The sequence below is a fragment of the Lepisma saccharinum genome, chromosome 18 (genome assembly GCF_977018435.1).
Source record: "Lepisma saccharinum chromosome 18, izLepSacc3.1, whole genome shotgun sequence".
Taxonomy (NCBI): Eukaryota; Metazoa; Arthropoda; class Insecta; order Zygentoma; family Lepismatidae; genus Lepisma; species Lepisma saccharinum.
Genome location: NC_139246.1, coordinates 56,712,828 through 56,739,618, shown reverse-complemented (window position 1 = coordinate 56,739,618; position 26,791 = coordinate 56,712,828). Strand labels below are relative to the sequence as shown.

At 39.4% G+C, this 26,791-nt stretch overlaps 1 protein-coding gene across 1 annotated transcript in view; it reads left to right on the top strand.

Annotated features, from left to right (window-relative positions):
- LOC146002588 (uncharacterized) overlaps positions 1–25,702 on the top strand; it is a 69,170-nt gene extending 43,468 nt beyond the window's left edge. Inside the window, exons 2-3 of the mRNA XM_083140528.1 lie at positions 13,254–13,349; positions 18,785–25,702. Coding sequence (XP_082996654.1) covers positions 13,254–13,349; positions 18,785–25,018 — 6,330 coding nt within the window. The 3' untranslated portion in view covers positions 25,019–25,702. The remainder of the gene's footprint in view (positions 1–13,253; positions 13,350–18,784) is intronic.
- The last annotated feature ends 1,089 nt before the right edge of the window (positions 25,703–26,791 follow it).

The following is a 26,791-nucleotide window of genomic DNA, read 5'->3' as shown; positions in this document are numbered from 1 at the left end:
AGTACGCCCTGGAACTACAAACGGAGTTTTTGGAAAGGCAGAGATTCAAATCTTTCGTTTCAGAAGATGAAATTCGCAGCTGGTCTTTGAGAAAGTCATTTAACCAGGAATGCGAAGAGGAGAGGGGGAGAAAGAAATCTGATATTTTCTTGGACCCTGTGAGCATTGGTTTTGACCGCCCGAAAGTCGAGCGCTTGAGGGCTGAACATGTGGTTTCACGCCCTCCGCCCTCGCGGCTTGCGGTGAGGGATGAAAACAAACAGAACCGCTTTTCGAAGGAAGATTGCAAGAGAAATAAATTATGCTACACTTGTGGACAGAAAGGTTGCAGAGCTTCAAATCACCGTAGGGAAAACAAGATTAATGAACAAAGGAAGGAGGTAACAAAAAACTCGTAGAGTCGCCACGAATTTGTCAAGTTCGTGGCGTGGAAACATTTTTAAATGTTAAAGACGTAAAGGAACCTATTGTTTTATGCAACGTGGCTAATGTGAAAGTGCACGCATGTATTGATACGGCGTCGTCCAATAACTTTGTGTCTTTGGAGGTCTTCGAGAATATGAAGACAAATGGAGTAAAATTGAAGGGTTGCAAAACTAAAGTAATACTTGCGGAAGGAAATGTGGAATCTTTGGGGAGCGCTTACGTGAATATTAAGTTTCACGGACACAAGGCTCGGGATCAGATATTTGTGTTATCTAATGCTAATCATGAAATGTTAATGGGAAGGACATTAATGGCTAAGCTGGGACTTATACCCATGATTCATCGTAACGGGTGGGCAATTGAGCCTGATCTTTCGAAAATCGTGCCTTTTGATTCGCCGCCGACACGTGACAGCGTTGATGCTGTTGGTTCAAGGGGACTGGGTTCGACCACGGATGGAGTCGAAGGAGTCCGAGAGAACGTTTCTGCTTGCGGAGCGGAGACACGTAGCAGCGACATCAAAGGGGAGGGGGTTGACGAAGAGAGAAGGATTGCCATGCTGATGGAGGGTACCGATATCTCAGAGGAAAACAAGCCGAAATTGATTGCCATACTGAGAAGGCATATTGATGTTTTTCAAGATAAACCGGGATTAGCAAAGGATTACGAGGTTCGTTTGGATGTGAATAACGAGAAGCCGTTCCGAGCGAAACCTAGGCCACTTTCTGAGCAAAAGAGGAAATTAATGAATCAGGCGATTGAGCAGATGCTTGAAGACGGGATCATTGAAAGGGGTGATACAGATTACCTTTCACCGCCTATCCTTCATGTGAAGAGAGATAACACATGTAAAGTGATCATCGACAGCAAAGGCTTGAATAAGAGATTGGAGGCTAGACGTAGAGAAATACCTGATATTAGGTCGACAATATGTAAGCTTTCTGGGGGAACTATATTTACAGTTCTGGATATTCCGTTTGCATTTGCAAATATGCAGATTTCTGAAGATACAAGAAAATATGCCGGTTTCTTGACAGAAATGGGAACGTTTAGATACAAAAGGTTATTTTATGGCTGTCGTAGTGGACCTTTTCACCTTGCGGAACTGATGCAGAAGACGCTAGGAGAGCATTATCAAACTGATGCAATATGTTATTATGATGACGTAGTGATTGCAAACGCTACCGAAGAAGAACAACTGAGAGTGTTGGATTCTGTTCTGGGAAAGATGAAACACAAAGGACTGACGATTAGTTATCGAAAGTCGCGTCTCTTCAGGAAGAAAATTGATTTTCTTGGGTTTACAATTTCAGAAAATACGATATCTTGTGCAGAAAGTAAGAGGAAACAGGCAGAGCAATTGCAGCGCCCGAGAAATATCAAGCAAGTTAGGAGACTAGTAGGTTTCTTAAATTTTCTGTCAGATTTCATACAGGACCAAGCAAAAATATCCAAACCGATCACGGACTTGTTACAAGGAAATAGGAAATTTTCTTGGGGAAAAGAACAAGAAGAGAGTTTGCAGAAGTTGAAGGATGCAATTGTAAATAGTCCTGATCTCAAGATTCCTGACGTTTCGAAAACGTTTCACTTGTTTGTAGACTGCTCTGACATAGCGCTTGGCTATATCGTCGCTCAGGAGGACGATAAAACCAGAAAATTGCAGACTGTTGCATTTGGGAGTAAGAAGCTGTCTGAAACTCAGCGTTCTTATTCTGTCACAGCGAAAGAGTTATTTGCGTTGACCATGGGTCTGGAGAAATTTGAATATTACTTTCTGCAAGCACCGGAAGTGATCGCTTACACTGACCATTCTGCGCTCGTGGATATCTTGAAATTTTCTCAGATTCCGAGCCACATAAACAGAATGATAAACAGGGTGACCAGGTTTCCAGTTACAGTAAAATACATTGCCGGTAGAAATAACACAGCGGTTGACTACTTGTCGAGGATCGAAGCAGGATTCTCTGAGAGGGAGAATTACATTGGATCTTCGGATGCAGAAGAGAATTATCCGATAGAGGACATCAAGCCTGAAGGATATTTCAGATTAGAGATGCCTGATGGGACGATAATGGAACACCACGAGATTCCTAAAGTCGAAGGCAAAGTGTGTCAGAAATTCGACCGGAAGCAGAAAAGGAAAACGGAAGCGATGTTTACAGATGCAGCTGGCAACACTGTAAATGGAGGACAGACGGACGGACAGAACGAAACTTCGCCGCCCGTAGATCTTAAAGATAAAGAAATGTGGAAAGGAGAACAACAGAGCGATCCTTACTTGTCGAAATTAATTGGATGTTTGAATGGAGAAGAAGTTGAAATCAAGGATTCTCGAGAGAAGAGAAAATTTGACTTTTATCTCCAACATTCCTGTCTCGACGATGATGGACTGCTTTACCGTTTCGTTGACGAAAACACTGGACTTTATCCACCGTTTAGCTCCAGATTGAAGCTGTGGGTACCAGAGAAGTTGAAGAATGAAGTACTTAAGTCTTCGCATGATGATTTATTATCTGCGCACTTAGGACATGGAAAGACATTGTTTAAGGTCCTAGAGAATTATACTTGGGATGGAGTAGTCAAAGATGTCAGTAACTATTGCAAAAGTTGTATCACTTGTCTTCAGTATAATCCTGACAACAGCAGAAAGATGGGCTTTATGAACTCGAGGAAAGCTACTGCGCCTGGATACAAAGTGTTTCTGGACATTTTTGGACCACTGCCTACAAGTACGAAGGGGAGATACAAGTACTGTTTAGTCATTCAAGATGAGTTCTCAAGGCACATTAGTTTGACACCGCTTAGAACTACAACGGCGAGGACGATCTCGCAAGCATTTTTGAAGTACTGTTTTCAGTCAGGATTCCCGAAATACGTTGTCAGTGACAACCAGAGTATATTTCGAAGCAAACTGTATTCACAGACGTTGCGTTCTGTGAATTGCAAGCCTGTCTATATTACGCCATATAGACCGAAGGGAAACAAATCAGAAGCAGCGATTAAGATAATCAAGCAAGCACTTGGGAAGTTCTGCAAGGAACACTCGTCGTGGGCTGAAAACTTGGACGCGATAAGTTTTGCCATTAATAATGCAACGAATTCGATGACTGGATTGAAGCCGTCATTTTTGTTCTTTGGACGTGATTTGTACACACCGCATGACACTCGGAAAATGGAGCTTCAGATGGAAGATGGAACCGGGGAGGACGTCACGGCGGAAAAACAGATGGATTACGTCATACAGTTAAAGGAAAGAATGGGCGCGGCTTTCGAATTTGCAAGAGAAAAAGAGGAAAAGACGAGGCAAAAGGCGTCTAAGGCCTACAATAAGGGCAGAAGAAGGGTTAATCTTCGTGTCGGAGATCGAGTACTGCTTCAAGAGCATAGAATTTCGTCTGCTTTTAATAAGCAAACTGCGTGCTTTTTCCCGAAATTCAAAGGGATCTACAGAATTCTGAATTTCACTACTCCAAATAATGTTGTTTTGGAAAAGGAAGGTGAGGGGAAGAGAGTTCTGGCTAACGTTGACCAGCTGAAGGTCATTCCGAGAAGAAATTTGAGAAGTGTGAGGGAAAGCACTCGTCCCTAAATTCTACCCTGAGAATCCATCTCAAGGGGAGGGGGTAGAAGGGCTGTGAAAATTGATGAAAAAGAAGCCGAAGAGTCGACTTCTAGTTTGTACAGTAGTAATTAAGTTCCTGATTTATTGTCGCTACACATTTGAGTTCTGGTAAATTTATTTCATGTGAATGTAAGATTTAAAATTATGGACTGTTGTATTTTATGTTATGTCAACCTTTTGCCGATAAAGGGTGTTGACAATTGTCAACATGAAGACATGAGAATTTCATCGGTAAGAGAATGCTGAAGGATGGCAGTTCGATGCCCGGAAAAGGAAGGGAAAGTTTCCTTTTCGATGGAAAAGCCATTTTTAATTAAGGTCGTGTGATCGAACGATAGAACCTTGGAAAGCATTTGAAGCTGAAATTCGGCAGGAGTCGAACCGAGTACCGCAGAAGTCCCAGACGCAAGGACTAGGGGACTAAGGAGCCGGGGTTCTTCGGATGGACCGAGAAGGAGGCTGAGTCGACCCTAGAGCGGGAGCCGGACGTGTTCATTGGAAGGTGGAGGAGCTGAATCTGTCTGCACCTGGGAGCAGTCCTGATGACCAGATGGCTGAGATGTCCAGGAGGTTCCAGGATTCCGGAGAAAGAAACCGTGTGGAAATAGGATATTTAGTGCAGTGATATCGAGACTCTTCTTTTTCAGAGATACGTTTTTTGACGTGTAGTGAAAATAACTTTTTCAGCGAACTTTTTCTCTTTCAGATACAGTGCTTAACTTTTCTCAGTGACTTTAAGACAATTCACACATACTGAAATTTAAATTTCAGATTGAATTGTAACGCTGGGGAGGGGGAATCTGTTACCCTGCCCCCGTGTCAGGGCAACAGTGTTTTTTTTCCTTATTGAAATATTTATTAATATGTTAATTAATTGGGTGATCAAGTGTATAAACATATATATGTGTGATTAGTGTAAATCAATTTATTATGCATTTTTAGGTACGTATTATTCCATGTATAAATACCATGTAGCTATCTGTTCTTTCTTCGTGTTTCGAACGTTCAAAAGAAAGGCGGGCAGTTTAGCTGTTAAAGATTAAAAATTTTGAAAGAAGGGCGGTTGGCAACAGACGCCAACCAAACGTATATAAACTCCCAGATGAGAGTAGGGGAGGTCGGCTGTTGGAACTGAGACTTGGAAGGGAGAGGCTGTTTTTGCTTCGGTTAGCTAGGACCGGAGGACAGATCTCCCGAAACGGATGCTGTAAGAGATTGGATTGCCGGGCAAGCTAGTGCCTTGGTGTCCGATTTACAGGTAAAAGGGTAGTTTGTACTGGATGTTATTTTGAAGTAATTACGGTGCGCCGGGCAGCCTAGTGCCTTGTCACCGTGGAGGTTGAGAAATGTACACGTCGGGCGGCCTAGCGCCTGTTAAGACGTTTCTTGGAGTAACGCGAGTCTACCTTGTGACAAGTGTACTTCAGATTTAATTCATAAAATGTAAAACATCCAGGTACAAACAATAGAGATTCCAACATCAAAATTAGAGTCTTGGCCCGATAAATAATTAGAGAAATGAACGTTCGGATACGACTTGTATATACTTTAAATTTTACGTTAATTAAACTTATAGAAAATACCAAAAATTTCCGTTTTTAATTTCACACAAGCTGGACAAGGTAATTTATCCCCCTGATCATAAAGGTTTCGCAAAAGGTTTTCCGTTGTCTCTTGTAGTTAATTATATAATTATGTTGACTTGTAGCAACCCACGTGCATTGTCGTACAAAGAAAGATACCCCTAGACAAATCTGAGCCGAGTACGAAGTGCACCGAACCTCGAGTGCGGAGGTAAAGTGTGGGGGGCAGGATAGTAACAAGGTGCAGCAAAGTGTGTTTATTTTACTTGACTTCATGTCTTAAAATACATATCTCAAACGATCGGCATGAAAACAGCTATAGTTTTGGAAAGGTGCTGCTGCACCTTAAAATCCGTTCCCTAGTGCAACATCCATAATACTTAAGGGTTAGTAAACATTATAATCATTAGCTTTCAAGTTCTACTTGTCAATTGAACTACATGACTCTATATACTCGCTCTCACGTTTCCTCAGATGCTGCGATTCGTTCGACTTCCGTTTGTTAGCTTCCGGTGTGTTTATAAATTGCCTGGAGAAAAAGTGGAGTGCGAGTAATTTCCATGTAAACAAGACTGGAATAATTGCTTCCAGATCGTGATCTGGAGAAAACAGTGTTTGCCAGAAGCACCAATGGCACCGACTGCAAATAATTGAAGGTCAGGGGAAGGGAAGGCGAGACTAAAGCACAGATCTTGTTCTACAAAAATCGATGCCTACTGCGAGCCATATTATTGCCCTCCGAACGAGAAGCTTAGAAAAGACAGACTAAATACATTTCTCGACCGAGTACATATTTGTACTACAGTAAACCTTCTCAATGACGGACAGGCCTGGGGGGAAAATAAATGTCCGTCATTAAGAAGTGTCCGCTATTCAGAAAAAAGTAGAGGATATTACACAATAGGATAAACATATTACAGTATGTACTTTACGAACATAATGTTTGTTTTCATACATTCAAGGAACAAAATACTGTACTACATACGGTGAATTTGAATTTACTAAAGTATCCCTACGTACATTAGAAATTTCAAAAAAGAAAATACAGTACACGTAGTGTAATACTTTGTTAAATTACTGCATTTGAAATGCTCTTTCATTTTCAATAGGCTCGAACTATTTCTGGCCAGACCCAGAATGTCCAAAATAATCATCTATATATTTCTGAGTTTTACTTCTCTTTCTCGTAGACGTTGATGACTTCAACTCTTTCCTTTAAAGTCAGTCGATTGCGTTTCTGCGACATCTTAGCAGAAGTGACACACACATCTCAAGATAACCACAAAGAATATTGTCAGCGTTCGGCGGCGCAGATCGTATGCGCAGTTGTCCGTGGCTGCATGACGTCATCGTCGAGAAGCTCGGCACGGAAAAGGCTGGTTCCTTATGCAAATATTGAGATATTTGACAACGAATATCTTCTAAAATATAGTAGCAGGGGAAAAGTTAAAACTTTTACTGTTAAGATTCATCCTTTCTAATCAATTTAACACAAAGTTGATTTAAATGTGTAAAATGGTTTTCAAGAAATCGTGTTACGAAGGAACCCCTGTTTTGTTCTCTCCAGGCTTCCAATATAAGGGAGTTTTAACTTAAGCGCGTTTGATTTCTTTTTGCTCTATGTTTTGAAATAAGATTATTTTGTTCTTGTCAACTGAAATCATGCCTAAATGCTATGGAAAGCTGTGAAAACTATTATCAGAAAACTAACGGAAGAAATCTAAAATATCACAGCTTGATTGATATAAAAAATGCGGGATTGCCCATTTTTGTGAAAAAGGCATTGTGCGAGATCTAAAAGCAGAACTTTTTAATACTGTATGTAAATGTAAGGGTGTAATAAACGTGACTTCTTCCCAGGCACGTATCCAAGGGGGGGCTTAGGGGGCTCGAGCCTCCCGAAAGTTTTCGATTTACACTAGATAAAATGAGATTTTTTGTTTCTTGTGGTGTCAAATAAAATAATGTGACGTTAATTTAAGGAGAGAAATAATTATCGATGCAAGACGGAGAATATTCTATAACCCTGTTATTGGTAACAGCTCGTGTCCAAGGTGGAAATCAGGGAGCTCAAACCCCCCTTCAGAAAATGTTCAGTTTACGCTAGATAAAATTAGATTTTTGGCTTCTTGAATAATATGGTGATAATTTGAGAGAGATAATTATCTAGGCAAGACTGAGAATGTTCTATAAGCCTGTTATTCTTAATAGCGCGTATCCAAGGTAGGGATCAGGTGGCTCGAGGCCCTCCCTGCTCCCCAAGGAAATTTTTCAGTTTACACTGATAAAATTAGGTTTTTGGCTTCTTGAATAATGTGACGATAATTTAAGGAGAGGACTAATTATCGAGACAAGGCGGAGAATGTTCTATAACCCTATTATTGTTAATGGCACGTATCCAAGGTGGGGGTCAGGGGCTCGAGCCCTCCCCCCCTTTAGGAAATTGTTTTGTATACAATAGATAGGAAAGGAATTCCTGGATACGTGCCTGCTGCTTCCCGTAAAATATCACTGCACTCTCCACGTTTCTCTTCTGTCTTTTCTTTGGCGCCGTTAATAGCTTCAACACGTTGTTTTTTTATATATTATATATATTTGTGACATATTTGTTTTAAGTAGTATTCTGCTCGTTCCGCCACCTAACGCAGCAGCAAGGGCTCAAAGGGCAGTGCAGTTACACCGGAACAAGGCTCGGAAATGGCAGGCTTCAGAAGTTATAACTCATCCAAATTAAATTAAACAGGGATGTGTTCTCTCTAAATTTAAATCATAGGTCACCAATAATTTGATTAAAAGTTTTAAAAGTATCTGTTTTATTTAATAGCGTATTAATTGGTGCATTCTTCTCCAGCATAGCTATAGGCAGTGACCACACTACGGGGGGGGGGGGGGGGCAGGAACGCCCCTATTCTCGTTCGACAATTTCTCTCTCTCTCTCTCTCTCTCTCTCTCTCTCTCTCTCTCTCTCTCTCTCTCTCTCTCTCTCTCTCTTATCTGCCCCCAGCAAAACGACAAAAATAAATAAATGAATGAATGCTCTTTTAGCCAAAATATGCATTTTTGTGTCGTATGTAACGGAATAATAAACATGATTTACCCCTCCATCTTTACTATTGCGCAGTCACTAGATACAGCATATTTTGATTTCTATTATTCCCACATATTTATTTTAATATTAGTATTATGAATCATATCCCACTGTGTTACCTCACGTAGCCACCCCCCCCCCCCCCCCCGCACACACGTACGATTTCAGTTGTAAGTTTTAGACTAAGCTTGTCAAATGTCCACTTATATCTTTGTATTCTTGAGCCATTTTAAAAAAAATCATTTCGCCCCTTCTCAACTATTTCGTAGCAATGTTTTCCCACTGGAAGCCCCTTAGCAGATCGAGATCCGGGGCTATAGCCTTCCCAAGCCACCTCCCCTCCAAATACTCTCTTGGCCTCATGGAAGAAAAATATATGTATTTATACGAAATATTAATTTGACTTGGCAGTTTCTCTTTTCGAACAGGAATAAATTTTAAATTATAATAGCTAATACATTTACACTAGCAATTTTGAGTAAAGCTTTTGCGTAACCCTAAAAGTATATTTAGAGACTGCAAGGTCAACTCTCGATATTTCAGATTGTATTAGTAATTTTCATCAATTATTTGTTACTTCAATAACCTCCTCGCAAATGTTTCTCGCATATAGATGCCATATGATTGTCATTTTCTGTTTATTTCCTTGTAATGCTGACCTCCGTGGCGAAGTGGTTAGCACAACGCTTTACGATGCCAAGGGCCCCCAGGTTCGAATCCCCGCCCGGGCATAGGTCTACTTTCCTTTCATCAATTTCATCATATCATCACGCATCCTCTTCTTTGCGATTAGCCATATGTGACAGATAAGCGAAGTAAAATAAACTAAGTCTATTAATCATTTATGTTTTTAAACTCCTTAATTCTTCTTTAGCATGCCACGTTTTTGTTAAAATTATATTACGATTTGTAAAATGACGAAATTCTAAAGGAGAACACTCAACTTTCTTTGTAGCGCATCGGTCAGAAAGTTTCAGGAATATGGATTTTCAAAATACATTTTTTCACAAGTACTTTGCCCCCTTTTAAAAGTAGCGCGTTTTCAATTATGTTACTAATCATTAAAAGGATGCCTCAATACCATCTTGGAGGATGACAATTAATATTTTCCCCCTTCTAAAAGTAATAATATACTTTCGTTCTCTGAATCTCCCATATAAATGCTAGGGGCCGTCTGCTTCAACCGAGCTCACTCCCTCTCTGGTGACGTCACGTGTTCGTGCAAGATCGGCAATCTTCGGATGGCTTTACCTAATCTCTATCTACCTTGGAATATTGTATACTGTCTGCACTTTTACAAAGAAATACGTTCGGTGTAACATGAAACAATGCGCACTAGTTCTAAATACTGGCCATTGTTGTTTCGAATTCCAGGAATTGCGACCGTTTTACTTCAGGCTGTCCGTTATTAAGAAGTTTAATTTGCGTTGGGGTGGTAGTTTTCAGTGTCCGCGTCCGTTATTAAGAATATCCGTTATTGAGAAGTAATATTGCCATTAAACCCCATGTATTTCTGCCGGGGAATTTAAAGATGTCCTAATTTAGAGGTGTCTGTTAGGAGGAGTTTTACTGTAGTTGTAAATCATTTAGAATCCTCTGTGGTAAAGTCGAGGCTTTTATAAACACCGTGTTCACAAATTATTAGAATTTTATAATACTACAGTTCACTAATATTGAACAGACAGACATGATATTACCACTATGTGAAAGAGGGATGCTTTAAGTTTTGTACTGCCCTTAAATGTATTCTATGTGTGCCCCACGTGTGACACGGTAGATATCCAGGCAGCATTCGCATTCTTGCCAGCCAAACCCTCTCAAGCATGTCTTGTGTGACGTTCCCGATGGCGGTGTTGATGCACCTTTGCAGAAGTTGAGGAACGTAAACATTGTCTTCTTTGAAACCCCACAGGAAGAAACTGCCATCGGAGACGTCACACAAAGCATGCTTGAGAAGGTTTGGTGATAATGGGAGTACTGTCAGGACATCTGCCCTGCCATAAGTTGGGAACACATCCAATGCATTTAAGGTATGTGTAAAACTTAAAATATTCATATTTCAAATGCTGCTAATACAATGTATTTCTGTTCATTATTGGTGTAAATATAGTCTTCAAAATCAACCAATAATTTGTTTACACAATATATTTATGACTCTAGTTATCATTACTTCCTTAACAACTTAAAGAATATATTTCTATTTCTCGGTTGCAGAAGAACAATACTTATAGTATGCGTTACTATTACAGAAAATGCAAGAATGAAAGAAGTTTAGCTATAGTAATTGTATGACGTGTGAATGTACGTCGTGGGTGCAGAATACATAAACAAAACTAATAGTAATTTATCTGCATATTTGTATAGTAAATGCACGAGGGAAAAGGTAATTTATTGGCTGGTTGATGGCATAATTTAATTGTCATCTAAGAGGTTCTTGAGGAATCTAGGAGATTGCATAGGGATACACTGCTGGCAGATTTAGCACATATGTGTTACTCATATGTGCATTTATTTTTTATTCCTATTTTCTTCTATGACTATTTAAAGGGTTTTACAATAAGAATGATATGATTTTGAAATGAACTGGCAACTCTGCTTCAATTGTTATAACTGTCACTAGTTGTCATTTGTGTTTAGTATACTGTGACAATTCATCATGTCTAAATACACGCTTCAAGAACGTTTCGTTATTATCCAAATGAGGAACTTGAAACGGATCATAATTTTGGGCAAATTATTCACGAGAAGCCCTTGCATCCGCAAAAGGTCACTGTATGGTGTGGTTTATGGCATGGTCATCTTAAGACATTCTCTGACTAGCAGAAATCAGTATCAGAATAAAAAAAAACTGATATTAGGTGTTTGAACGCTTCTGCTCAGTGGTGGCGATAAGTGCCCCAGAGATCTCACGCCGAGAGGATGGAGCAACGTGAAGGAGATCCCTCATATAGTTGGTTTCGTACCACAGTCATTAAGGAACGCATTTCTCTTAATTTATGCAGGATACAAAATATCCCTCTGTGCAACATACATAATATTAAATGATGTCACCGTAATCCAAGAAGTAATTGATCAATCAAGAGGTTCCTATTTGTTTGTTGGGTGTCAAAGGAATGTGTTTCAACAATAAAAGAATACAATTCGCACAATATTTTGCAAAATGGTTGCATTATGCAATAATAATCGATTTAATTATATAATAATGATCACATATTATCTACACTTCGATGAATACTGTAAAAATGTATAATACCTTTTTTGTACGTTAAAATTTGGGCCTCTCTGACTACCACCACGGATCCTACATTGCTTCAAAGGGCAGACTCTTACACTCGCTACAGATCACAAGGAATGAAGAGCACATAAAATTAAGTATTTTTGACGTCTCTTTTCTGCCACTTTTGACTAATCGCGACGATGAGGATGAGTGATGATTGGAAAACATTGATGAAGGGACACTCATGAAAACACCCATTCAAGGATCGAAATTCGAACCCTGCACCTTCGGTGGCGACATCGAAAGTCAACCAGAAGGCATCACAATGTAATTGCAAGTAGACAGTGTTGAAATATAATACTTGGATGAACAAATTAGTAAAGCTAGTGGGGGTAAATGTCCCACTGTATTGAAATAAAATTCGACAATAATGTAGGCTAATTTAAGAACAATTATCTTTTAACTTTTATCTTTTTTAAAATTTCTGACTTACGTATTAATAATAATAACCCATGGCTTGACAGCCCTAAAAAGGCCTTGGCCTATCTCCCGACTGCCAGTCTCCCTTCGCACAATCCTACCTAGAGGTGTGGAGTTCTTCAACCGATAATGGGATGATGTAGGGTCAGCACGTCGAACCTTCAGCCGTTAAGAGGAGATTTCCCAGACCGGTGACATTACTCACTCGTAGCAACCAATTTCCTCACGATGCGGTGGTGGGTTGCCACTGGTCCTATGCACTGGCCGAGAATCCATTCGGACTCGAACCCATGCCGTGCCGCAGTCGGAGCCCAAAGCACAGCGCCTTAGACCGCACTGCCACGGAGGGAGGAGGACACTTAAATAAATACATTTCAATCAATTTAATTCAATAACAACTTTTTTTATATACACAAGTGAACATTAATTAATCTATCTTACCATATGTATTGGTAATAATTATTGTGAAAGTAATAATAACCCATGTGGTATTCGTATAATTTCTTTATTATTCTCAAGCTTTTATAGTTTGTTACTTGTTTATGTTTTGTTTCTTCTGTCCTTTAGTTTTCTCCTCTGTTCAAAATTTGTAATATATGTATGTAATTTTTTGTATTTGTGTAACTTTTGTATTTGTATAACTTTTTGTATTCGTATTTATCTAAGGTTTTGTGTAATAATTACTATGTGTTTGTATCATGTATTACATATTTATGTAAATTATATTGTATATAACAAATTGTAATGCCTATTGTAATTGGAGCATTCGCTCTGTTATAGGCGACTGGTTAATAAATAAATAAATAAATAATGAAAATTCCCTTTCTATTGCAGGTTAAGTGTCTACTTGTGCTTGCGATTGTTGCTGTGTCTGCCACGAACATCGAAACAACCCCAAAACAAAAGGACAGAGACAGCCAAAATGCTCCGGTAAGTCGAATATTTTTTTCGCGTTTCCAAGACATCAGTAAAAAAGTAGATAAATTATACGTGATTTCAATAAGAAAATAGTGACTACATTCACGTTGATAAACAGTACATCATAATTTCATTTACTAGGGTGCAAGCCTATTGATTTTTAAGGATTACTTACTTAAAAAAGCACATTCTTTGTTCATATAATAACCAACATTTCAACACACTGTTTTCCACAATTAGCTGAATCAACACTTTTTTGTTATATTTGATAATTTCCTTTAGAGCGTTTTAAACATAGTATAATTCTTGAGTTTTAATCTTTTGATTGAGTTGATGTTTTAAGTCCACTTTATATACAGTAAGGCTAATCGGGACTGGACATACAGTTTAAAGTGCGATCCGAACCACTATGTGCCTCCATCGAGAATCGAATACTGGACTCCTTGATTACAAGACAGTGACGCTACCACTGCGCCATCGGGGAGGCCCCTTAATCTTTTTAGAAGGTGGAAGCTTAAATAACTGTAGTATACGTCAAATTGGGCATTAGGCTATAATTATAGGAAACGTAAACAAATATAACAGTTAGCCTAACAGACTGATTGCCTATATTTCATTATAAGGCCCTAAATGTGATTTGTGCTAAAATTTCAAAATAAAATTTGTGATTAATGCTAAACATAAATCGTTTTGATTCACATTGCACTTCTGTGTTAACAATATTCCTATTGAGAGAAGAAATTTCCAGTTTTGATCCTGTGTTGATATGTAAGAGCATTTCAAACATCAAAATAGAGAAACGACAATCACAATCTAAATATAAGTATATCATGTTAAATGGTGGCAACATTTGTACTACTTCAATACTGAATTTGAGTGGCGAAACTTAACATTAAGAACGAGGCAAGTGATATTGTACTACACGTACAATTCATATACTACAACAGCAACTCCGATAGGGAGTGCAATTTATCGCCCAATTAGACCAGTTTTGTTAGGAAAAGAGGTCATTGAATTCGTGAAAAAATAAAATAATAAATTGAAAAAAAATATCGTTTCTCCAACCAACGGCCATAATCCCATCCTTTTGGTCAGGTTATTGTTTGAATTGTTCTTTTAATTCCACTTTATGCAGAGAGAGAGACTAATCGGGATTGAACCTACAGTTAAAATAGTATCCGAATTACTGTGCAATGTGACTCCACCGGGTATTCATCCCGAGACCCCTCGATTACAAGGCGACGACCTTAGCAGTTCGACGTCGGGGAGACCAGTCACTCTTTTGATACAGTAAAATATTTGCTATAATTTACAACTTCCTGTACACAATACGATTAAGATCAACGTTCGTTTTAGTAAAGTTACAATACAAAAAGATACAATAATAATTTTACTATGTGTTCTTTGCTGAAATAAATAAAATGGTTAAAGTCGTGAAAGCTGAAAACATCTCAAACTAACAAAAATAATATCATACTTGTTGCTAAATCATTGCATATGGAAAACTTGAGACGTTTCTTTGAAAATACATTTTAAAAGTTAAGTTATGGGACCATGGGCATTTGCAGTAAGAATAAAACACATCTGTCAATTTAAGAACTTGTTCAGTACACAATGTTTGCACAATAATATGACAAGAAACACAAAAATAGTATTTGTTGGTAGTGAAAATAGAGTTCCGAGTTTGATAGCACACAGGATTCAACTTTAGTGCTTTTTGCAAAGTTCCGAAGACAGTGTTATTGGTTTCTTCACCTCGAAGTGTAATTCAGAAGTAAACATTCCATTGCATTTGTCTGTATTAGTAACTCACTTTCAGTGCCTTGTACATAATTTGGTACTCGTCAACACTGATGATGTATTTGGAAGTCAGATTCCAGACATACTTCTTTTCTGTAAAACAACAACTCAATTATGAGTTTTTCATATCATGGAAGCAAGGCTTAACGGTGTTATTCTATTCTGTAAATGTCAACGCTCTCCCACACCGGGAAATGATCTTTGTTTTGTAAGCGTTATGCCCGATTTACGAAAGCATTTCTCTTAACATTTTTGCTTGCATAAATGCGTAAATGCTTCCAAAAATGTTATAGTAGATAGTACTTTACACGGAAGCGTTTCATGTAACATTTCGGTAAGCTTTTGCGATTACAATGTATAACATTTACAGTACGAAAGGCACGTCGAGTTACACCATCTGTGGTGAGTTCATGGTGTTTACATTTGAAACATCTAAAATATTGTTCCATACGTGTACAGTAAACGCTATAAAGTATGTATTTAAGCAGCACCGTTGATTTGTACACTCATATCATTTAGTACTCCGGCTGTTTGTTTCTTTATACAGCATATTTGCAGAAGATACAATTAACCCTACAAGTGTATCAATGTACGCTGTATAAAACACACCTTATTACTAACTTCGTTATTTGTATCTAATATCCTTTAATAAGAAAAGTTTTTCTTCCACGGTTTAATAGTTATCTGCTTTTAAAAATGTGAAGTGTTGCATTGTTTACATCTCACTCGGCTGCCATTACATCTTCACTCGTGGCCTAGAGGTCGCTTGTGATTGGTTACTCTACGATAAATGCTACGGAAAAAGAGCCGATTCTATCCTTGAGAAATGCCATGAAATATGTCATGGCATCTGAAATGGCATAACATTTTTCACTTTACACGGCAGCATTTTCTTTGGTCATGACATGAATGTTTCGATAAATGCTAAGGAAAATACTTTCGTCTAAAGCAGGTCTTACTGACTCCTTTTACAAATAAGGACATTGTGTTTTTTAGAGAGACGCATTGACCGAAGTGTAAAACGTGTGGCAATTTAGTGATTTTCACCGATCCTTGCAGCAGCTCACTTTAATCTTACATAATTAAGGTATCTTGTGAAAAAGTTTCGACATGAACCCTCTTTTAACATAACTCGGGTCTTGTAATGGCTCCTCCTAATATATGTTTAAAAACATAGAGAGAGAGAGAGAGAGAGAGAGAGCGAATTACATTCACATTCCGTGCATTTCGTCAAGAGAAATTTGAAAAAGTTTAACATAGAAATTATATGCGGCTTTCCCGATGGCGTACATACATATTCTTTTCATAAAATATTGTTTCGTATTTATATTTTTGTTATTTAACTTCGAATCTTACCACTTTCACCTATTTTGCAAATTATACGATATGATGAAATTGATCAAAGGGAGGTTCGCAAAGAACACTCATGTGCAGGCCAGGATCCAAACCCGGGACCTTAGCTCTCGTTAGGTTTTTATTAATTCATTTTCGGGCGTGATTATAGAGAAATGAATTCATTGTTATGCATTGATATAGACTAAACGATAATTATTAGGGTCGGAAGTTGATGACAAGAAAATGACCAATAGAAATGACCTTCAAATTATTTTAAAAATAGCCTAAAAATTGTAAACAATTCCCTAAAAAAAATTTTGTTCTTAAAATCAAAGCTTCATTTTTTTTCATAAATTACAAGTGTAATTGAATAATTCGATAAAACCCATTGTTTGGTGCGTTTAAAATAACTTTACTACAATTAATTATTTCAGTTAAAAATTTGATTGTGCTTTTGCATTGAACATGTAATCGATTAATGGTTTACTTGCTAAAAAGACTGTGTCAGGAAATTTAAATATGTAAACTATGCCAGCAAATACAATAAATACAACAAATACATTAAAACAGTTGAAATGAAAAAGAAACCTCAAAAATGAAGAAGAATGCAACAAAAAATTCCAAGAAATATTGAAATATAACCTTAAAGAAAAAAAAGGCCAAGATATGAAAGAAATCAAAATGAAAAAAACGTTATCTTGTTCTAACTGAAGGAAAACGGACTGATATAAGGTTTAGCAATGTTTTTGAAGTCTCAGTAAATATATGATTTGTCATAAATTTCTTAGCCCGAATGATGATGTATGAAAGTAATATAAATCAAGGAAATAACGCTCCAATGACTCTTTCTTTTATCAAGCTTAGTCTTGTTGCAAATATAATAAATAATAATAACCTGTGCCGTAAAAGCACGTGCGGGCCAGTGCCTGCCGACCTCACTCCCACTAGAGATGAAAAATCACCCAACCAGTTACTGACTTGTGGTCAGTACGAAGAACCTCCAGTAGTTATAGGTTCCCATGACCAAGCTACGGTACTCATTCGTAGCTCCCCAATTTCCTCACGATGCAATGGAAGGTAGGTGGCCATCGGTTCAATACACAGACTGAAATCTCAGAAGAACAGTTGTTAACGCTTCTCCCAGGAGACTCAAACCAGCGCGCGTACCGTAGACGGAGGCCAAAGCATGACGCCTTAGACCGCGCGGCCAGGGTTCGGTGTAAATATGATATATATATTTGATATATGTGCGTAATTAGTTACAACATTAAATCTCTCACCCTCTTTCATGTTGACATGCTGCTTTTACTAGGAAACATTTTCTCTGGTTTCTGTAGTTTTAGGTTTCGAGCCTTTATTGCCTTATTAATGTAATATTCAAGCCCATCTCATTTTTCAGTTTATCAAGTTATTTTCCTTAATAACGTGTTGTGTGTTTTTGAAATACTTTTTTACAGTAGTATGGTGATACGTTTACTGTGGTGTCTCAACTATCGTGAATTATCAGCCGGAAATTGTGTACCAAACCCCACGTGAAACTGTACTCCTAACTCAGATTAGTATCTTTTCTGATTGAAGTGACCCTAAATTGAACCAGAATTATTTTAAACTTCGGTTTAGTCCCGTTTACACAATGTTTTACAGACGCAAGCCTGCTATCTTCTAAATCAACCAAACAAAAAGCAGATTTAAAAATTTTGCCTTCGTGGCACGATACTGTATACACAGGGAACTTTACCTGTACCATAAAGGATTAATAAGTCACCCCACCATGAGTCTCTATACACAAGCACGTACACATTACATGGAGCTTCTCATACAAGTTTGTACAAAAAAATAACAACAACAATATAAGATTATCTACACATTCAACCAGTTCTTACATGAATATTTTCGTTTAACTTCCCCTCGCCCCCTCCTTTGATTGCTTACTGCTTTCAAGTTAATAGTTATAAAATTAACAGTGTGATGTGTATACAAATATATCTACGAATATATTAAGGTAAAGTATCTACATACAATTTTCTGATGCAGTTGAATACACACCGAGCATTTAGAGAAACGAACCCTTTATAAGCCGTAAGCAATCAAAGAAGGGGGCGAGAGGAAGTTTAACGAAAATATTCATGTAAGAACTGGTTGAATGTGTAGATAATCGTATCTATCATTCTAACTTGTTTTATGTGCTCTCGTATTCCCATGCAGCAATTCATTTATATATATTTATTTATTCATGTTGACGTGTTACAAAATAAAGTAATTAGCTGTAATAATATATGACTCAAAACATTTCATTTTTCTTCCTTTTGAAGGCCAAAGTCCGAGGTAAAATTGACTTTGGAGCAAGAGTCCAGACTGCTGTTAGAGGAAAGTCATACAAAGAAAACAATGAGCAACGGAGCAAGGAGGAGAAGCTGAAGCAACACCAAGAACAGCAACAGCAAAAGAAAGAACCAAAGCCAAGAGAACTCGAGCCTATAATCGGTCCCCCCTACACTGTAGTAATAAGAGGAGGAAAGGAGATATCAACGAAAGATGATAAGAGTTCCGCAAAATCTAAAAGTAACCACACAGATAAGGTATTTACGGCAGAGAAACGCATGGATACAAATATTGAAGATGGAGAAATAATTTACAGGTCGCCGAATACGGTGATGTCCATTTCCAAGTCGTATCCTGACGATGCATACTCCCCTGGGTCCTCCCAAGATACTAAGATAACAATCAGAACTGCTGTGTACGAGGATGGTATAGATTCCCAGCACACTCCAATGGTTGTCATGACAATTGTGCCCATATCACCGGTATACGCCCAAGTAGATGCTGATAGCGAGAATAATAGCTCGTTAGTTATAGATTCGCACAAGGCACCCGCCAACTTAATCTCAACTTTCAGAGGGACATCAAGCAGAAACTCCCACCAACCAACAACAACTGTGAGCATTAAACCATTGCACGAGAAAAGTTCCACTATCCGTCTGGGGAAGAAGACAGACCTGCATAAACACTCACGTCACTCGTATGTAGCACCCAAGCAAAGAACCGTGATCCATGGTGCAGCTCCCTCGGAGAGATTAACAGCGAAACAACAAAGCAGCATTGGTCACAGCCACGATCATTTACCACACAAACATACCCAAAAGCATTTCGTTGCCACATACAAACCAAAACCATCTGATTTGCACAATAATCCTGTAAGCACCAAGCAGTCATTTACTCAGCGACTTGGTGGAAGAAACCAAAACATAAAATTTAGACTTACGACGTCAGTGGCTGATGGCCTCGCTCATTCGAAGGAAACGCCAAGTAATCCTGTCCAACAGACACAACACCAAACCTCTGAAACTACCAACCATCCCAAAATATACCGCCATGCTCAGAGACTGAGCAACCTAGGAGGACATTCAACTCGCAGTGAACCATTATACCACTTCAACTCATACTCTCACGAACCGTTTCAGCATTCTGGAATTACCCACCTAACAACAAGGCAGCCTCTTATATACCACAGTGCCTCATCTCCTCAACAGATCGTGTCTCCTCAGCCAATGGTCGCCACAACAATTCATCAACCATCAGTAATACATCACCAACTACCCATAACACATCACACCACACTGATGCATCAGTTAGCATTAAACCCTTTCATGACTCAGGTACTTCACACGACTCCAATTCTGACAAACCCGCAATCATCTGTGTATCAACAGAGTTCCAGCAATCATGTTCCTACAGTGGGTATTACAACCGCAAATGGCAATCAGCTATGGGTACCATCAGGACCTCTTTCAGTCAGCAGTGGGGGATTCGGTGTGAGCAACGATTCCTATGCCAGTTACGACGCGTTGACGGGATTACAGTCAATCCAGCAGAATTCAATGCAAGCAGCCCAAGAATCAAGCCACCAGCCTCAATTCGTAAGTCAAGATCCAGGAGTAGTTCAACACAATGTACCAGTGTTCCAATTGGTCCCTTCTTATCTTGAGGGCAACAACGACCAAACAACGCCCTCTCCAAATGCAAAAGCTGCCTTAGCTGTGACGCAGTCCGTCATATCAAGACGAGTTATAGACAACGTTGATAGCGGTGAGAATATATCTAAAGAAGACAGTTCGGAGAAAAACGTCGAAAGTGAAAAGGACAGCTTTGAATTCAAGAAAATCGAAAGTAATACCACAGTTATACCGGAAAATTCTACAGATAAAAACGACACGGAAGACATCGAAACTACAACTGAAATCAGTACAGAAGCAAACCTTGACTTTACAGATGCAACAACAGATTCCAGTCTAGAAAATATTCAAGTGAACGCTTCGGAAAGCCTAAACAAATCAAAAGAATCACCGGGAGTAATGGCTTTATTTCACTCTACTGAGAATGCCACTGAATTTAACGTTTCACTTCTGGACCTAGCGTTAAACGCTTTACCACTTAGCGAGCCACTAATTCAATTACCGCCTCCTGCTTCGGCTACGCCTGTAACAATTTCAATACCCGATCCTATTATACTGAACAATGAAGGTGTCGTCAGCACACACCAATTAGCGTCAGATGTTGGGGAGGTACCAAAAACGCTTCCTGCCACCCAGCAATTACCTCTATCCCTCCAATTGCCTCTTTCTCAAAACATTCCCTTCCCTTCAAGTCAAATTTCTTCCTATCCGGCCTTTCAAGCCTCTATAAACCCACATACGAAGCAACTGTGGTTAACTCAACATATACCTATCTCTCACACCTTTCCTATAGTACAAGACCTAGCTAATGCGCAAAAACAAGGACTGAACCAACGGACACCTACACGTGTTATCATACCTTCACATCATCTTAGAAGCACTCGTGGCTACCATCCATTGCCTAGAATGAAACATATTCATGGCACGCGACGCATACCTTATGCAGCATCTGCACCATATTCGCCCTTCTTTGTTCTACATGGGCATGAGGATCCACAGATGTCAGAATCAAACACTGTCCTGAACTATCATGTTCCTGAGCTATCTGCAATAGACGCTACCTCTTATGAAGATGTAAATCTGTACGATCCTGTCGTAGCATTGGAACGCAAAGGGGATTTGGATACATACGACGCGGAATACGATTATACTCCAGAAGATTCTCAGTTTGACTTAGAATCCGAATTTTCCGACGAGAAGAAGGAACCAGAACAGGATGAATCATCAGACGAAGCAACAATCCCTGCAGAACATAAGGAGAACACCACCGAAACTACCACTCCAACAATTCCAAAGATGTACGAGGTAACTGAAGCAGCTCAAAGTGGACCTCCACCAACTCATGCACCATTCAAGAAATTTGCTGCTTTCGAGAAACGTTCTTCGACTCCGGTACGCGGTAAATTCCGAGCGCTCGCACACAGAATGGGGAAGCCCATGTCATTTAATCTCGGAGACTTGCGCAAACCAGAAGAAAACAAACCCACTCTACACAAACGGCACTTATTGTCTACTGATGTTCCGGAATATCGATTTGAAAGATCTCTGTTCAAACATGTTGATGGAAATGAACCAGACAATATAATTCTCGAACGTTCAACTCCCTCTGAATTCAATAAGATAGAGACGAAATCGGAAGAGAATTCTCAAGATTCAGAATCCACAAGCAAAGAAAGTGATAGTTCTTTAAAGTCTACATCAGCAAACAGACCTTCATTAATTCTGGTGGTAGAAGATAATGGGAAGTTCGAATTAAATCCCGGTGAGCTTGAATCTAATTCTTCAGAGACCAGTACAGAAGAAATGTCAACCGAGTCCGGCATTGAATCTCAAACAGTTTCCACTTCCAGAGACGAATCATCTACAGAGGACAGTAACACAGGAATGGAAGACCTTAGTACAGAGAGGATCGAAGCATCGACACCAACTCTCCAAGAGAGTAATCTGCAAGATACCACCGATTTACAACAAACGTCAAAGATACAGTCTGAAAGCGACGAGAAACCAGTTTTCCAAAAACTGTTGGACGATGAAGAAGAAGAAGAAGAACAGCAGTCACCAGACGACACTTCCATATCTGACAGCGATGACAACGTTATGAGCTTCAAGCTTAAAAATTCGCAACCGCCAACTACATACGCACCTCCTTTGGTTCTCATACCATCTCAGTATCGCACGGGAAATAATGGTCCACGTGTGCGAAACAGGCAAAGTAAAATTGGTAAATATTTCGGTACTCAGCGTGGTTCGTACCGCTTTAAAACGGCGGGATTTGAACGGCCAACTTTTATGACTGCATCAACTGCAAAACCAGCCGAAGCGAGCTTGGATTATGGCAGAGATCTAGGGTACAGTGGGCAGAAATTGTCGAGCAAGTTATTAGTATCTGACGACACTGTTGAAACCACCACATTTAATAATGAGATTTCTATCGCTCCTTCTAAGGCGACCGAAGGCACAGTTGACGCGAACAAGACAGAAAGCCAATCTCAAGACAACAGTTATTCTCCTTTACTTGACGTATTATCTGACTATCTGTTCTCATCCGATAACGCCACAAGTACGACAGGAGACCCTCCAGAATATGGACTGAAGAAGAAGAAGGAGGGTTTCGAAATAAACCGCAACGTGACTGCTAAGCCTCAAGTGGTCTTCTTCACACCCGTAAATACCAGAACTCCGAAAAGATTGGAAAGTAAACCTTTCTATAATGATTTAAATGCCGAAGAGAGTGCTCCGAAAGAATATGAAAGCAGAGAACCATACATCAAATTTGAGCCTTTGGATGAAAATAAGGACACAAGACAGTCTCAGGTAGATGAAAATGCTGACTCAACCACCTACCCCAAAGACTCTGTATCAAGAACTAATCAGCATCAGGGAGATTACAGAGAAACGTGGAGTACAGATCCTGCTGAGGAAAGACAAGAATCGGAGGAAACATCGTTCTCCAAAGTATTTTATGATGTTCTGGAAAAAATTGTAGGACCGGAAGAAAATGAAAACAAAGGTGCTGACGAATGGGCATATACTTCCGGTAGCAACCCGTATGTTCCGATTGACCGCAAGGACGAAAATGTGGAGGATTTAGAGCACATCGATAATGTTTCTGTACCTTCCGTCGTATCGAAGGATGGATCGCAAGGTACTCAAGGAACTGGCCGTATGTACACCGTATCAGAAGACGAACCTGAAGAAGACGTGAATCCAAGAGCTGAAAAGTTGGTGACCAGTAATACTCAAAACGCTGTTCATAATCTCACCAGTGCATCTGCAGACAAAAGTGGATTTTTCCCGGCATCTCCACCTTTGTCGACTTCTGGGTGGATTCCAACGAATCCACTGGTACAACCGAACCAGCACACGTTGGTTTACAAGCTTCCGACCACCCAACAAACATCCGCACATCATCAAAATACTTCTAATCAAGCAGCAGAGGAACAAGTTGTACAGTTCGTCACAAAAAATACAGAGTCCTTCTTCGGATCAACTTCAAAACCTCTTAATGTAATCTCCCCGAAACGTCCTTTGGAAATAAAAGTGACAACTTATAGTCCTCCCATAAACATCAACTACGTAGCTACTCAGAAGGTGGATGCGAGTACCCCTCCACCAACCCAGCAGCCTGCTCAGAAAATATACCACCCGAGTTCTACAGTAGCGTCTCCAATAAGTTACCAGAATGTGCAACGGGTAGTTCCTGATCAGCAAGATTCTGGAAGCGTTCGGCAACCTGTCTTCCACAGTGTCGCACCCAGCGGACTGAAGTACATCCCGTATCGTGGCAAAGCTATTGCTGGCCTCCAGTCGGGCAAAGTCTTCCCTCATCAAATACCCCACCGCTCGCCGAGTACGGCATCCTCGCTCTTCCGCCCGGTGTTTGCCAGGCTCCCGTTCCAGTTGCCAAGTTATTCGCCGCAGAAATCACGTCTGCCCCTTCAGCACAGTATTGGTCTCCATCACACCCCACATTCTCCCTTCAGCGTTTCAAGCCCGCTAACATTCTCTAGATACAATCCATTCTCCTCTCTCCAGCTGAACACTGGATTTCAGCGACCTGTAGTATCTGCCAGTCCACATAATTCCTACAGCTTCTTCCAGAACGGGCTCTACGGATCGACAGGATTGTTGGGGAACAGTCTACGCGGTTCGAGATTCAAAGGTCTCAGTGCATACTCTCTTCTTCCACCACAGCTCCAACCACCCCCGTCTCCTCTGATGCAGTTGGCGAATAGAGAGAACAGAGGGCCTCACACCTTCCCTCCAAACATTGAAGACTTACTGGAAGACCCAACAACCCCAAGGCCACCACCTCTGTTTGATCGCACGACGACACCAGCCTCTCTCTTCTATCACTTCCCGTTCATCGCCAGAGATGGAATTGACCACAGCGCGTCCTCCAAAAACCCAAAGAAAGTGTTGCTACCTCTCAACACATTTAAGAACCCAGCTGTTCCTGACATTTACAGGAAGAAAGACTACACGCTACCAGAGACTCAAACGCAGAACTCAGTGCTTGGTTTCCTGAGGAACGCCTTCAGGCCGCAGTCATTCTGGGACCTTCTACATTCATTCTACCCGTCGCATCGGTAGTTCCTGTCTTGTGATTTATCTCTATTGACTACTCTTTGAAATGTGATCTAAACGAGACAACTATTTGCGTATCTGTACGCAATCTACCAGTCCAGGGAAGTTAACAGTGGTACTGTTCAGAGTTAGGTAGGTCTGGCACTCAAGTGTTGAGAAGAGCGTCGAAGATAAAGATGGAAAGTTAGGACGTCAGTGCACACCGTTACGTAAATCATGAGTATTCTGTTTGTTGGTCTCTTGTTTTGTAAGAAAACACAACGAAACATTACACTTATGAATATACAATCAATGTGTGCAAATCATATTTTAAAAGCCTTGCACTATTTACATAATTTATCGTATGTGCAATTCTTTTCCTAGAAAAATGTACACTTGCAATGTGAACTATGATGGCACTTTCCATAGAATTAGGGAAACGTGGAAAATGATCTGGGTTTGTTGGAATGTTAAGGGTACCCCATTGTCACGAAGATTTGATGTGATTATTTTGTAAATACTGTAATATAATTTATAATATTTACTGTTTTAATAATACAACTTGTATTATACGATTAAATGTGAGGATGTGTTTGTATGTTGTTGGTTTGTTGAATTGATTTATATTATTTTATTGTATATTACGTAAGAGTGAAATAATGTTGTGTGTTTGTTATTGTTATTTGTTGTTGTTGTTGATGCTCAAGTTTGCCTGTGATGTGCAAATGTTGTTATAATAAATTATATATTATTTTTGAATATTTTGTGTTCATTCATTGTTTCGCTAGTTCCCGCTATGGCTATGAACACGGATGTTATTATCAGTAAAATGAATTGAGAAGTGAAGAATCTATTGAGTTTAGAGTATGGGTTGGCTAGAAGCATTTGAATACGTTGATTAAATTCTTATATAGCGCTAACTACACTTATTATACTTGTTATTATTATGCATTTAGGTGTACACTAGGGCTGAGCCGATACCGATGTATCGGTATGATTCGGTTTGAATTTTTTTTTGCCGATGCCATCCGATAGCAAAGATCTTGAGTGGCTAGAGCAGCCAAGAGAAACAACTTATTTGTCAAGATTTTCCTTTTCAAAGGTTCGTACATCCTTCCTTGTGACCGGTTGTGGTCTCGCACAGGAATTATATGTACATTTCCGAAAATGATGTACCCTTCTGGGAAGCAGATGACAAGATCAAAGATAGGACTAAGTACTGGACCCAAACGTGACATTGAATGCATGTAACTGCCTGGTGGTCAACGGTATGAGGAAATAAAAGAAACCATTCATTGTATAACGATAAAACGTGATTTTATCGTTACTAGTATTAGACTTAGCTTTGCTTTTTAACTACAGTTCGGTTGAGATAAACTGATTCAAATATTATTATAGATTTTAATGTGTGAAGGAAAGAATAACCAATTACCTTTACTTTCTTTTATTACAGAAGAAAACTAAGAAATAACTTCAAAAAAAATAATTAAAGGTTCACACTGATTCGCTGGTGGTTCTTGGTTTACATGAGTAAACCCAATACAAGAGTTGACCCCAGTACTTTAGATTATTTTGGTAAAAGAAATATAAGAAAAAATCACTCTCACATATATTTATAAAAATAATAAATTTAACCTTTTTACTCACGATTACATGGCCGGCCTTTAGAAAGAATTAGCGCTTTTCAAACTTGAGTATGATTTTTTCTTTAGAAGATCAAGCTTGTGGGGATTAAAACAAGAGAGCTCTCGACACTGGGGACCACTTCACTAAAATCCTCGTTCTTCTGTCTTCTTTTTC